The sequence below is a fragment of the Corythoichthys intestinalis genome, chromosome 16 (genome assembly GCF_030265065.1).
Source record: "Corythoichthys intestinalis isolate RoL2023-P3 chromosome 16, ASM3026506v1, whole genome shotgun sequence".
NCBI classification, from domain to species: domain Eukaryota; kingdom Metazoa; phylum Chordata; class Actinopteri; order Syngnathiformes; family Syngnathidae; genus Corythoichthys; species Corythoichthys intestinalis.
The window spans coordinates 35,159,791-35,175,207 of NC_080410.1; the positions used below are offsets into that span (position 1 = coordinate 35,159,791).

The 15,417-nt window shown below is 39.6% G+C and overlaps 1 protein-coding gene across 9 annotated transcripts in view; it reads left to right on the plus strand.

Annotated features, from left to right (window-relative positions):
• Positions 1 to 13,830, plus strand: part of map3k14a (mitogen-activated protein kinase kinase kinase 14a) — a 53,101-nt gene extending 39,271 nt beyond the window's left edge. For 7 of the 9 annotated variants that reach the window (XM_057817603.1, XM_057817608.1, XM_057817607.1 and 4 more), the window contains 3 exons: positions 253 to 478; positions 3,224 to 3,324; positions 12,224 to 13,830. In XM_057817603.1, the coding sequence (XP_057673586.1) occupies positions 253 to 478; positions 3,224 to 3,324; positions 12,224 to 12,385 (489 nt within the window). In that variant the 3' untranslated portion in view covers positions 12,386 to 13,830. The other 2 variants (XM_057817609.1, XM_057817610.1) reach the window with 2 other exon arrangements.
• The last annotated feature ends 1,587 nt before the right edge of the window (positions 13,831 to 15,417 follow it).

The window sequence follows — 15,417 nt, forward strand, 5'->3', positions numbered from 1 at the left end:
GAGCTACCAAGAGGTTCCCGCTCCAAAATAAAAACATTTTCTTTTTTAAATCACGATTCCTGCATTAAAAGGTTAAAAAGATTAATTAGCCACTGGTCTCTGGCAATATTTTCCTCCAGACCAAAATTTCCAGAATCTATTGCCTGCCATGGACGGCGCCCGACTTCCAAGTCATTTGGATTGGGAGTGGCGAATGAACATTCGTTCAATGGATGGGAAGTCTACTAGTGCTAAACTCATTTCAATTCACAGCAAAAGGATGATTGGACGCCACACGATTGGACGTCTATCGTGGCCAATGGCACTGAAAGAGTTAAGGGTTGTGCTCGCGTCATGCAGGACTCGGGCCGCTGGTCGCTAAGCCCTGCCGACGACTGCAGCTCAGGCGTCTGCTCCGACAGCGGCCAGCTAGACGGGCAGCAGAACGTCAGTCTGGACCTTCTGGGCCACTCGCCGCCTCGGCCGTGCTGCTTCCAAGGTGGAACGCCAAACTTTTTCTTTTGCTCACTTTAGCTCTTTCTCTGTCATTTTCCTCATGTCTTTCTCGCTCTTTTATAGATATATTTTATCCACATATTTGTTCATTTTATCTGGTATATTAATTTCCATATTGTTTGTCTTATTTACCAAGTGTCTGTAACCTGTGACTTGCTTTGGATAAGATCAGCTCCCATCGTAGGCATGCTGATAAGGTTATTGTCCTTGTGCAGCTGCGTAGAGAATCTCTACTTTGGTGTGTGCCACTCGAGCAGTGTTGTCACTAACGCGTTACCAGCGTTACTGTAATCTGATTACTTTCTTTCAGTAACGAGTAAACTAACACGTTCATTTTTCCAAACCAGTAATCTGATTAAAGTTTGTTTCCTTAGTGTCTGTGTGTTAGTAGAATGAAGAATATTGTCATCATGTATGAAGAGCTTTTTGAATAGAAAATGCTTGAAAGGTTCCCGCTTCGTGTTCCTTTACATTACATGGTAACCGATCACAGTTACTTCCTGTTTTGGTCTCGAGTCACACGCGCTAAGTGTTTTGGGACTTGAAAAGGGGTGTGCTGGGCTCCCAATGCGGCTGCACATTCGAGCCGAGTGTTGAGATGTGTGAGGGAATGTTAATCTGTGTACGTCCATGAATGAACGTATTTTTCCTTCATTCTGGAGGGTTCCAGCAATAGGTTGGACCCCCTACTTTGCCGTCGCTACAAGGCTGCAAGCATTGTTTGCATCATATTCGTGTTGAAGTGAGGTGACGTGTTTGTTTAGCATCTTTGGGGTTATAACTGATAAATTTCTTTTAAAGTAACTTAGTTACTCTGATAATAAAGTAATCAGTAAAGTAACTAGATTACTTTTTTGAGGCGTAATCCGTAATCGCTAATTAAATTACTTTTTCAAGTAATCTGTGACAACACTCCACACGAGTGCCCTTACAGGGTTAACTTGTAGACTGCCTATTCGCACGCATCTGGAATAATAAAAAGTGCATCAGACATGAAAAAGGCTCAGGGTTAAAAAGGTGAGAAGGTTGTGGAAGAAATGCATTCCGGTACACTTTACAACTAGGGCTGTACCAAACGACTAATTTTCTTCCGATTAGTCAGCCGACTATTTATTTTTTTACGATTAGTCGACTAATCTTATCATTTTTTTTTTCACCTTTTTTTACTAATTTAGCAATGAAATTTTTGATGACGCTTATTAATTCACAAAAACATTTGGGAACACTTAAATTCTTTATTAAAGTATAAATAAATACGTAAATAACAACAATAAATAACAAATAAACAATGAGGTCAAATGCTAATTGCATTAACTAGTGCAAAAGAATGGTATGTAAACAGATTCAGAACTCTGACTTCGCCTTTCCAACATGATTCAAAACAATTCTTAAAAAAATATCTAGCATTAATATTATAGTACACTGCATTATATACTCTACTTATAGTATTATAATCATTGCCAATCAGATTTTTCATAAAGGCTGTGTCATTTTAAAGCTATTCTGAAGTATGTGTGATTAACTTCAATAAATCGTTATTTATATGACGAACATGACGTGCTTTTATTTTTGAAATGTTCACCGGAAGTATGTTCGCTAAACCGCTAACAGTAAACTTTATACACCGCAAAAAAAGCTCTTTTTGTCATTGCCTGTGGTGTCAGTAATCACTGTTTTCGTTTGCAAATGCTTTTAACCAGCGATTTTTCATGTTCAAACTGTCACCTTTTAACCGCAAGTTTGCGTTTTGGAGAAGACTGCCAATGTTTTATAGCAGGCTAAAGGGGGTTGTCTTTTTTCCCCATTAGCCTCAATGTAGCAACGCTACCGCTTACAGTGTTTGATATAGATGCGTTTCCTTATTTTGTATGCCTGAACTTTAATTATACGGCATGTTTATGACCAATAAACATCTGTGAAAGGAACTGGTGTCTCATATGCCATCAACACGCACGTGTACACACACGCACAAAACTATGCATGCATGCACGCGACGAAAAAACGCAGACGTGAAAATTACCGCCGTCATGTTTATTTACCGTGTAATAAATGGACTCATATCGCGACAGGCTTAGCAACTTCAATAAAACATGTCGTTAGTTAGTTGGATGGACTTATGTAATTGTCTCCTGTCGTCTTCCAATATTACAACTGGGTGACGGTGCTTTAGTTGTTCATTCACGGCCGACGTGCAGCCAAGCTTGGCATTGAAGAAACAGGACACAACAGTGTGCCCTCCTTTGTTTCATTGAAATAAGTCAATGTTTTGGCCACTCTGGTGCGCTTTTTTGGCTTTGTGCCACTTTCCCCACTTGCATACCAAGCGTCCAACATTTACCCCCCCCGCCCCCCTAAAAATGTCCTCCTGTGATCTACACAATTCACGTAGGTCACCCTTTTTGACTTCAAAACGGCGAATTTCGTCGAAAAGAGAGATTTTCATGCCTGGTGTATGATTCGGAATTTGGAATCTTCTCGAAGGCATCATGGGCACTCGAGAAACAAATCTTTTTAATTGTTCATTCATGACTAAATAAATGTATTTAGCTTAGGTTATTAACGCTTTTTTTTTGTTTGTTTGTGTCGTCATCTTCTGTTCATTTAAGAGAATTAAAGAACCTGTTAAAGAGAAAAGACTTTTTTCTTCTTCACTTTCCATCCTTTCCCTCCGTCTTATTGACACAAGTAGATATTCAAAACCAAACAGTAACATGTCATCCGGGCTCAGGGGTGGACGTCTGCATTCGAGATTTCAACGGGAAAAACATCCGGATCCGAGAAACGCGGCGGGTGAAAGTGGGCCACATTGCTACCGGCATCAGCGATCAGGTAAGAGCGTCCTTTTGGTATACCGGAAACTTTTTGAGCTATCATTAGACCCAGAGGCCAAGCTTGGAGGGCGGCTGTCCCTTGGCCCGGTGTTGGTACACAAACTGTTCGGGGGAACCTGCGTATAACACTATCAGGGTTTTCCGCGGGGTCTTAAAAAGTCCTAAAAGCATTGAATTTATGAATTTGGAAATAATACATTAAAAAGTCTTGAGAAAGTATTGAATTTTCATATCTTGTTCTTAAAACTTATGATGTATGTAACATCTCCGTGTCTCATTTCTCCTCAAAGGTGTCATTTGTCATTTTATTAAATAACGTAGCCAAAATAGATTAACGGGGCGGAGGAGCCAATCATTGAAAACGCAACGCAGCCCCGGGTCAAAATCGTCGATTGCTAGTAGCAATGATTGATTATTGGATATTTTGTAGTTCTTTTGACTTGCTAACCCAGGTCAAAACGGCGTTGGCTCACTGAAAGATGACTACAAATATGGCTGCTTCTTGTGTTAGTGCTTGTGTGCTGTGCAACCAGCTGAAAAAGATCACAAATATTTAGTGCTGCAACGATTAATCTATTAACTTGAGTAATCGATTAGAAAAAAAGAATCAAATTAAATTTTGCTGCTTCGAGTATTCGTTTAATTAAAGTGCCGTTGTAATGGTTTGTTTTGAAAGTGTTTGCCGTAGCTTTATTGATTTGGGTGGATACACTGCCCTCTAGTCTGCCTCATTTCTTATGGCTTAATCCAGCTGCTCCCTGTTAAAACCAACATAGGCTAAGTTTTTGATTGAGCTGGGTTTTTTTATGCATTCGTAATTTAGTTTATAGGTATATTCAGCCGTTTCTTGTGGGAATATGTGTGTGAACCATTTGTTAAGAGCATTGTAAAAAAATAAAAAATAAATAAAAAAAGTTTGCATTTTACAGCATTTAAGCTTGCAAACTTTTGCTATGTAAGTTAGCCAATTGTTCTTTTGTTGTACATAGATCATTTATTTATTTATTTTTTATACTGTTTAAGGCTCAGCTATTTTAAGTTTTTATATTCCTTATCCGATTACTCGATTATTGGAACTAACTAGTTCATCGATTAATCGACTACTAAAATAATCGATAGCTGCAGACCTACAAATATTACACAGATCGATGTCACTCCCACCCCTGCACGCTCCCCGTTGACCATGGGATTATTATTCAAAAAAAATTCAGCCGGGTACAGTGGACATGAAGGCGCTAGAGTCCCACGCTAAATCGTCCAAGCACATAACCTCCACGAGAGGAAAGAAACAAACTCCCTCCATTGCCGGCGTTTTTCAATCTGCCTGTTTAAACCAGCCAGCTGCTCACCAACCTGAAGAGACAGAAGTTAAAGCCAGCCAGCAAGCTGCTGAAGGAGATAGACCTTTTCTCGTGGGCACCGTCTAACTGTTTGTATTACTCTCACACACCCAATATAGAATAAATAGCACTTATACCATCCTTTAAGGAAAACAAGCAGAATATAGGGCATAAGAGATTAAAAAATGCCTTCTTACCACAGAAGCCCAGCGCACGCGTCATACAACTAACTGAGCAAGACTGACGCTGACAAGCACACATCTGCACCACCAAGTCTCGCAATCAGTTCTCCCAGACAGTCCACAACAAATGGCGGGACGGTATGTCCTAACGCAATGAACACAGGAGAACACCCGATATCCAACTGATAACACAACTGACGAGACTCCAAAAGCCCCTTTGACGCTAAGGGGGCAAAATCCACGACCCTCGTTGCCCGGACAAAAGTAACTCCCGAATCCTCCTGTCTAATCAACAAACAGACAATAATCCCAAACACACCCTTCTTCCTGCCCACCGCCTACCCTGTGAAAGCCTTCAAAAGACTGAATGTTTAACTAAGCGTTGTCATTTTTCTCGGGAACCTTTTTGTTGACTACTGATATGGTGACCTTGGAACGAGCTTGCTTCTTTGCCTGAGTGTTTCTGTTTCGCCTTGTCGTTTTTGATCTCTGTCAACCCGAATTGTCAACTTGTTCTCGGTGAGACTTCTTTAAACCTTTCAAAATGGAGTCAGTACAAAGGGTTTAGACCAGTGCTTCTCAATTATTTTCTGTCACGCCCCCCCAAGGAAGACGTAAATGTTTCGCGCCCCCCCAAACTCTCTGCCGCCACTGTAAATATTATCATTTGTCTATAAAATTACTATTATAAATACGCATCTGCCTAACATTGTGTCCTTTTTTTCTAATAAAGAAAAAAAGTAACATAGATCAACTTATAATAAAGTATAACTTTATTAACATTGTTTTGTTTGTAACAGAGAATACTTGACGTGCATCAATTTGCCTGAATTAAAAAAAAAAAAAATTCACATCCAAACTAAAAAATACACTCAAGGTACATTTTTGACCATTTGATACAGAAAAATAAAATGTAATAAAATCAGTAAATAATACCAAATTAAAATTGATTAGAAACAATCGCTCATGAGGACAATGTGCCAAAAAATTTGACCGAAAAAACAAATCTGAATAAAAGGGGGGGGGGGAAGTGTCCTTGGACAGGACAGTTTTTATTTTTGCTGCTCACAGTATTTACCTCCTTTGCAATGGTGTGGAGTTATTTTGCAATTAGCATGCTAACAATGCTCACTGGCTTACTGATATAACACTGACAAAGCAGGATGATTGTTGGCAATATTCGGCACGTTTTCACTGAAAAAATCAAGGGGCTTAACAATGAGATTGGGGTCTAATGTCTTTAAGTGGCGTCTTAATTGATTTGGCCTCTTGCTGTCTGCTATAATTATTTTTAGACACAGTAAACAGTGGTCTTTCATCATCACCCACTGTATTAAAAGTCATAGCTAAAAGGCAAACGGCACGAAAAAAAGCGCATTCACGGCGGCCGAGGTAGAACCGTAGGTGAGGGCAGTCGTCGTGACGATCCCAAGCCAAAAATGGCACTTCTCGGGCGGCGACGTGAGAACCAGACAAGACATTGGGTCGCTGCGTGAGTGAGTCCGATCGGAAAACGGCTTTCGAAAACGGCGGTGGCACACTGCTCTTCATATCTGTTGTCTGTGTGTGCTGAGTGCTCTTCCTTAGTTCAAAAATACTGCGCGCACTCTGAAAATGAGAGCGCCACTGCCACCTACTGAGTGGATGTGCAAGTACACTTTATTCCAGTACGGCAAAAAAAAAAAAAAAAAAAAAAAAAAAAAAACATGTTCCCCGAGGTCACATGCGCCCCCCCTGGCATTGCTCTGCGCCCCCCCAGGGGGGCGCGCCCCACTATTTGAGAAGTACTGGTTTAGACTAAGGTGAACGCGTGGAGTTTGCCCTTCTGGCCGGATTGATGGAGTCCCGGCCCGTTGGAGCTGCGTCAGCGCAGGTCCAGCGGTTTGGCTGGTGCAATTCCAGCGGTCTGGCTAGAAGGTCAGATTCCTTCGCTGGTAATGTAAGCGGAGCGACAGCAGCTAACACAAGCCAGCTAGCTGCTAGTGCTCCAGCCCTCCTGCATCCCAGCCCAGTTACGATGGTTAGTGGATTTGCGAGAGTGGATCTATGCACATCGTTTGGGTCCACAGCAACCATGAAAGCAGAGGTGTTGTGGTTGCCCGAGAGTTAAAGATGACTCGCCACGCTAAATGCTAATGCTAACGAAACGCCTCTACTTGGACTGTGGTCTTTGTCTGAGCTGTGGTGGTGTCGCGTGAGTAGCCTATTCAATATGCTGCATTATTACATCCTGCACACATTCCACATTTCCACTTTCGAGAAATAAATTAACACAAATTCACAGATTTTGTTTTTCTTGGTCAATATGGCTGTGAAATGGGTATTACTTTTTTTTAAATGGTCTTAACTAGGTCTTAAATTTAACTTGAGGAAGCCTGTAGGAACCCTGTTACTTGACTGAAAAATTTGCATACTGTATATTAGGGGTGTAATGGTGCACACAAGTCATAATTCGCTACGTACTTCGGTACGCAGGTCATTGTTCGGTACAACTGTAATAACAAAAATTTGATTACAGCATTTGAAAGTTAAAGTTTGTTCTCTTGGCTAAAACCTAAAAGCACCTCTTTTTAAAGTGCAAAATGAATAGAAGAAAACATTAAACTTGTGTTTTTATGGTTCTAACATACTTTAATTCGCAGTTTTGGTGTAAAAATAGACAACACACCCTTTTTTGTAGGAGTCGACTGAGGTAGCTGTCAGATGGCAAATTTGCTAATTTTTGTATGAAAATAAGATACTAACATTTTCAATGTTGGATTAGGATTACACACAGGTTAACTGTAAACCAGACATGTCCAAAGTCTGGCCCGGGGGCCAAATGCGGCCCGTGGTCAAATTTCATCCGGCCCCCAGCCTCTGTCATAAAATCAATAACGTCTGGCCCGCACACAGACTTGATAAATTGGCCAGCACTACTGCTACCAGCATATGAAGTAGCTTACACATTAAATTCTGCTCCTCATTTACCCACTAAAAGGCAACAGCAACATTACCCCGTGTCACTCTTTACTCCCAATTTTCTAAAATGGCGACAATCAAATAAAAAAAGAAAGTTGACCGCGACGGCCGACCTGTCAAGGATAGGTGGAAATTGGACTATTTCTTCACTAAAATACGCAACAACTGTCTGCCTCATTTGCAAAGAGACAGTCGCTGTTTTTAAAGAGTTCAACGTGAGGCGATAGTACCAAACAAGACACGCTGACATGTACAACAAGATTACAGGGACGATGCGTAGCGAAAAATTGAAGCAACTTGAAGCTACTTTAATTTTACAGCAGCAGTATTTCGGAAGAGCCCGAGAGTCAAAGGAGAACGCCACAAAGGCTAGTTGCGAGATTGTTGAAATTATTAATTAAAAATAATAATAAAGCAAATGTGACACACAGAATGGCTTGCTAAAATTTGCTTAAATATATCGATCTACGTAAAGGACGTCAGCCAAGGTCGGCCCCCCCAAAATTTTTACCACACGAAATCTGGCCCTCTTTGCAAAAAGTTTGGACACCCCTGCTGTAAACCATTACCAGTGAACATACACTCGCACGTAAGATGTATTTTCTTTTTAGGCTAAAATAAAATAAAAAGTGCAAATAGTTCCAAAACTGAAAAAACATCTCTTGAAATAGTGCAAAAATATATACTCACTCAGTGTTTCGATGACTTCAGCCTACGGCTAGAACAAAATAAACATTTCCTGATTTGGAAAATATAAAATAAATAGTAAAACTGCATTTGATAGTTCCCACTCTGTACAAATAGCTTTTCAAGTAGTAATCAATGATAACTACTTCTTCATCTGTTTTTGTTTGTCTTCTTTTTCCTTTAATATCGGTCGTTGGTTTAGGCCACAGGTGTAAACCGATTCCAGAAAGGGCCAAGTGGGTGCAGGTTTGCTTTCCAACCAATGAAGAGTACACCTTTTCACCAATTATATTATATAATTATTAATATATTTATGTCAGCATACCAAACAAACAAATAACAAAACAAAAAAGCCATTTGAGTGCTGCATTTATATTATTTCTCCCCCACACACATGCACTATCAGTCGCTTAGCTTCATTTAGCGCCGTTTAGCTTCGCTTAGCTCCGTTTAGCATCGCTTCGCTCCGCTTAGCTGTTCATTAGCTTCACTTAGCTCTCCCGCGTTTTTCACGCCACTAAGCTCGCTATTTTTACAGCTCAATTGCTACTTTGCACATCAGCTATCGTTTATTTCGAACACATGAGCGAACGTGCTTTCCATTAGAGCCAAAGTGCAGTGAGGGAGAAGTTAAGAACAGGCTGCTAATGCCTCTTTTAACTTTCTTCTTCTTCACACCGAACATAAAATACACGACAGCAAACCCTGTGGCGAAACAATGCAGTACAGTTAAATCAGTCATACAGTAGCACTCAAGAGCTGGCTAACAGCATTTGCTAACGGAAGAAAAAAAAAAAAAAAATCTATTAGTGACACCGCAAGCCATGACGAAGAATGTTTTTTTATGGAGTGTAAACCTTTCGGTTAGCGGTTTAGCGAATGTACCTCCGGTGAACATTTCAAAATAAAAGCACGTCATGTTCGTTATATAAATAACGATTTGTGGAGTTAATCCCACATACTTCAGAATTAATATTATAATATGTTGAGTAAATACTACAGAATACAGATTCTACAATAAGAATAGCTTTCACATGACACTCTTTATGACAAATATGATTGGCAATGAATAATTATTATAATTATTATACTACTAATATATGCAGTAGTATAATATAATAATAATGCCGGATTTTTTTTTTAAGAATTGTTCTGAATAATGTTGGAAAGGCAAAGTCAGTGTTCTGAATCTGTTTACTTTTCTTTCTTTTGCACTAGTAAATGCTATCAGCAATTAACCTCATTGTTTATTAATTATTGTTATTCACATGATTTTTTGTACTTTAATAAAGAATTTAAGTGTTCCAAAATGGTTTTGTGAATTAATAAGCGTAAAAAAAATGTCACTGCTCATTATTAGATTCGTCGACTAATTGTAAAACTAGTCGGCTGACTAATCAGGAGAAAATTTGTCGTTTAGAACAGCCCTAGTGTACCGGAACATATTTCCTCCACACCCTTCTCACCTTTTTAACCCCAGACCCATGAAGAGGGCCCCTGGATTTGTTCGCCTTAGGCCCCATAATTGCCAAGTTTGCCACTGCAAATACAAATGCCGTTACACTCTTACTGAAGAAACTTGCGTATGGGTCGCAATTTTTTTCCCCCAAAATTTTCGCCAAAATTTGCGAGTGCGACTTGTGCGTCCAATATTCTGACCGTTGCTGAATTTACAGTCGTAAATCTTAGCATTAGCCAAGTATGTTAACTATGTTACGCTCAAAATGATCTACAAGTATCTAATATAAAAAAAATACAACATCTCATACAACAACAAAAATATGCACTTACAAACAAAACCAGGCAAGAAATAAAGACCAACCACACGGCTAAAGCTGCAACTGTGTATGACGTGCAGCCATCTTGGCGTTCACAACAAACAATGTCGGCAAGCGACCTCAAGAGGGTGCTCTAGGAGTGCGCACAAAGGAGAGGAGATGAGAAAAATGAAAGCGATAGTGATGATGAACAGGAATCTGAGGGCTTTGATCAATGATGATCGGGAAGAGTTACTGTAGGACATTTAGGAAAGTTAAGCCATTTAAACAAAAACTAGAAACTTAACATATTTACCACATTGCCATTGTTTCTGTTGTTTACTTAGTTGTTACCATTTATGTAAGTTGTTGCTAAATAAAATACATACATCCAGTCAAAAAAATGTAATAAGTTGTATTTGTTCCAGTCATATTGGTATGAAAAATTTGTTTAAAAATTTGCTCAAAAATCTGCCATATTGTGGTGCAACCTATACGAAGGTTCACTTAAAATACCTACTTATTTAACCATCAACTAAGCGTGCGACTAATACGCAAGTAAAAACGGTAAGCATTTTCAACCAGGCACTTTTAAAGGCGTGCATTGCCCACAATACAGTAATAATAACAAATAGAGTAAGAAAAAACATGTATTAGCATGTAGCTACATGATGTGTTCGAGTAGTCAGATACATTTGCACTGCATTTTTAACTCCTTAGCCAATCATATAGCTTGAGTAGTGTGACATGCAGGCACCCCTAAACAGTTTGTGCACCTGAACAGTTCGTGTACCTACACCAGACCCTGTATAGACCCTACCCACGTGACGTCACAACTCCGCTCTCCTGAATGGTACCGCCCAATTGTCCGTCAAAACATAGTGTTAACCTGTTACGGCTACGTACATTCCTCCTATTTACGGCGTGTTTTTCTGCTCCTTAACATTAATAATCAAAATGGTGAAGGCGTGTGTGGCTGTTGGTTGCACTAACAGAGAAGATGGAAGGAGAGACTTGAAGTTTTACCGTATTCCGAGGGATCCAAAGAGGAGAGCGAAATGGACGGCTGCAATTCGACGTGAAAACTGGGCACCAAAAAATCACCACAGACTATGTAGTAGTCATTTTATATCCGGTAAGATGCATTTAGGATATACTTAGAGGGTTTTGGGCTGACAAATAACCACAATTAAGATCATTGCTAGGCTAACCGCCGACAACATACACGTATGTATGTAGTGAGAGTGCTATCGCTAAACCATATAAACATTAAAAGCCTTAACTCCATTGACAAACGACATGAAATACATTAGACTTGACAATGGATGTTAGCAATAACAAAAGATTTTGAATTGAAAATTTCGTAACTCACCTTTCCAAGCACAAGATAGATTCCTGCCGAATTTTCGTGGACGAGGACCTGTTTCACCCAACCAGCAACGAAGTATTTATAAGCCTCCAAGCTCTTGAAGTTTTTCAAATTTTCGTGAGAATAGGCTGATTTTGTGTGGACAAGATAATTGTAAATATCAGCGTAGCAGATGTCAGGCAGACAGGGCGAAGACAGTGGGTCGAAAAACATCGATTTGGGCATCAAATATGGATCTGGCGACTGTATAGAACGAAGCTTTTCCACATAACGCCTTTTATGCAACACATCCAGTGAGTTGACGGCATCAGAAAGCACCGGGTCTTCCATGAAATGCATTTTAAATTCCTCGATCAATTGAAACCAATGCTAATACAGAGACAAAATGACGGACAAGTGGGCGGAACCATACAGCGAGCACGTGGTTTTGTGACGTCAGTGGGTAGGGTCTATAGGCCCACTTTGGAGAGGCATTGTGTCCTTAGGGCTTTACCACTAGCTTGTTCGTTGTTCCTTATGTTAATTGGTTAAATCAGAGTCATATTTGTTCCACCACCAATTACGCCCATTATAAAACCTTTTTTTCCCCCAATTGTTTTAGATCTCCGAGAGAGTTTTCACATTGGAGACACAGCTAGGCCAAAAGGTGGCTCACAACGAGGAGGTGCAAGAGTCGGGCCTGAAGCTCCGCTGCGTCCCGGCTCCTGATTTTGGCGTCTCTTGGAGGTGGAGGATCCGAGATGGAGCGCTGGAAACCAGATGAGAATTGGATGAAAAGCGAGTTCAGCCCTTTTAAGATGAATTCCTCTTCTTGTCCTTCAACTTTTTAGTCGGCATTTCGTCTTTGAGTGATTTGTATTTAATAAGGTGCAGTGGTACCTCGACAAAAGAAATTATGTCTTTCATATCATGATTTTTTTCGCATCTTGAGGTGAAACACATGCAAAAAGTATTTTGAGGCAATGAAAAGGTTATAAAAGACTGAATATTAAAAACGCAAACAGTAAGCACTAGAGATGTCCCGATCGCCGATCGACCGGGTCCGATCATGTCATTTTCAAAATATCGGAATCGGCAAAAAAATATCGGACATGCCGTTTTTAATATATATATATATATATATATATATATATATATATTTTTTTTTTTTTTTTTTTTTTTTGATTAAATCGTTTTCTAATTGTATTTAACGTTACAGACAAAATGTCTTAAGCTCATCCAGTCTTTAGTTTTGGCTTAAAGTGGGGCTGTCAAATTTATTGGTCAATGGTGATGATAACATTAAAATATTTACCACAATTAACGCATGCGCTGCCCTACCCACTCACGCATTGTCACGTTGAATCTATAATGGTACCATATTACGTACACTTAGAACTAAAAGGAAATGTAAAATGAGTAGAGAGAATTTTGGCAGCCTTTGAAGCCTTTTTGTAATTGTCTAAAGCCTTGCAATACCTCTCTCATTGATCAAAAATATCGTGGGAAGTAATGTGGGGAAGAAAGGTAGTAGTTGATCTTTTTCTTGACACCCTATTTTATTTCCCAACGCTGAGGAGATATATCAATTGGTACCATTACGCACAATCATGGTTGCATTTCCCATCATGCATTTGGGCAGAAGTTAAATGGCTGAGTTATCATTTACTGAAAGCTCATAAAAATCCACTAGATGGCAATATTTAATCACAAGTAATTAAAGTCACAAATTACTTCTCCCAAAAAAGTAATTGAGTGAGTAACTCAGTTACCTAAATTTAGTAACCTTTTCTATGTTTATGTCATTTAATGTTGTGAATCAACAGTTAAAGTTGTTAAAATTGCTCCCGTTATTGCATTAGTTCCCTTCTGTCTTCTATCAACATGTGAAAGTTTTAAAACTGTTTCATCATTTAAAGATAGATTCAAGTCAAGTTTTGCCAATTTAGTATTTAGTATTTTAGATGAAAAGTTACTTAGGTTCGCTAGGAAGGTTCGCAACAACAGAGCCTTCCTGAGAAGTCTACTGCTTTAAGATGGCGGCTATTTACTAACGCCAGCGAGTCTGTCATTTCACATCTAGCTCTCTATACATGTGCTAATGCCGCCGTGTCCGTCATTTCGCATCTAGTTCTATATACAGTGTATCACAAAAGTGAGTACACCCCTCGCTTTTCTTCAGATATTTAAGTATATCTTTTCATGGGTCAACACTGACAAAATGACACTTTGACACAATGAAAAGTAGTCTGTGTGCAGCTTATAGAATAGAGTTCATTTGTTTTCCCCTCAAAATAACTCAAAATATAGCAATTCATATCTAAACGCCTGGCAACAAAAGTGAGTACACTCCTTAGAAACTACGTACATCCCTAAATGTCCAAAATGAGTACTGCTTGTCATTTTCCCTTCAAAATGTTATGTGACTCGGTCAGCATTGCTGCAGAGATTGAAGAGTTGGGGGATTGGTGTGCATGGCTGTCACCCCAGGAGGAAGATGAAGATGTTACACAAGAAAGCCCGCAAACAGTTTGCTGAAGACATGTCAACAAAGCTTATGGATTACTGGAACCATGTCCTATAGTCTGATGAGACGTGTTTGCGGGCTTTCTTGTGTACCGTCTTCAGAAGAGGCTTCCTCCTGGGGTGACGGCCATGCACAAAAATTTGATGTAAAGTGCGGCGTATGGTCTGAGCACTAACAGGCTGACGAGTCACATGACATTTTGGAGGGAAAATGACAAGCAGTACTCAATTTGGACATTTGGGGATGTACGTAGTTTCTAATGGGTGTACTCACTTTTGTTGCCATGGGTTTAGATATTAATGGCTATATTTTGAGTTATTTTGAGGGGAAAATAAATGAACTCTATTGTATAAGCGGCACACACTTTTTATTGTGTCAAAGTGTCATTTTGTCAGTGTTGTCGCATGAAAACATATACTCAAATATCTGCAGATGCGAAGGGTGTACTCACTTTTTGTGATACACTGTACATGTGATATCTACCGTAGCATCATGTGGCCGTAGTTTGTAGGCTATCGGCTACAGTCAGGTATTATTGGAGCCACCTAGCAACGCATTTGCAACGGCGTCACAACTCCTGCTCTTTTCTCTCATCTCCGTGAGTCTGTGTCTCTTGACTTTTCTCGCGTCATTCAACCAACGTAGTAACGCATGCCTTTACATCTTCAGTAACGGCATTGCCAAGATTAGAAAAAGAATTAATTACATTACTCACTGCTGAAAAAATTATATATACTCTAACGCCGTTATTAACAACACTGCCCGGTTGTATTCGTCGAGTGACAGGGACAATCTACGTCATCACCTCAGGCGTCCTTTGCACACTTAAAACATGGCGTCCTCCGTAGGTCAAAACGTACTAAATAATTAGATTTTTAAATTAATGGCAATATTTTATGTGTTTCTAATAACATATTTTAGTAAAAGAGAACAATTGAGGCTTATTAGAACCTATAAGTCTTAAAGTCCGAGGTTCCCTTTAAAAACACTCTTCGTGAGACAAAAAGAGCGAGATTTGTGCTCTTTTGGCAAAGACGTCGAGTCCGCTTCAACAACAAAGACTTTCCAGTAGGGCAGCAGGATGTTATGCCGCAACTTTTAATAGTTAAAGTACGTCTCATTTACAGTACATAGTATTTTTCGTTTTTTTGAATAGTTTTCCGTAATATGAAGCGGGAAAAAAAAGCACTGAGAAACCTTTCATAATCTGGAATTTCTTATATATACACGTTCGTGTGTCGAGGTGCCACTGTACTTTAACAAAAGAGCCATCTAAAAGTGTGTGAAGA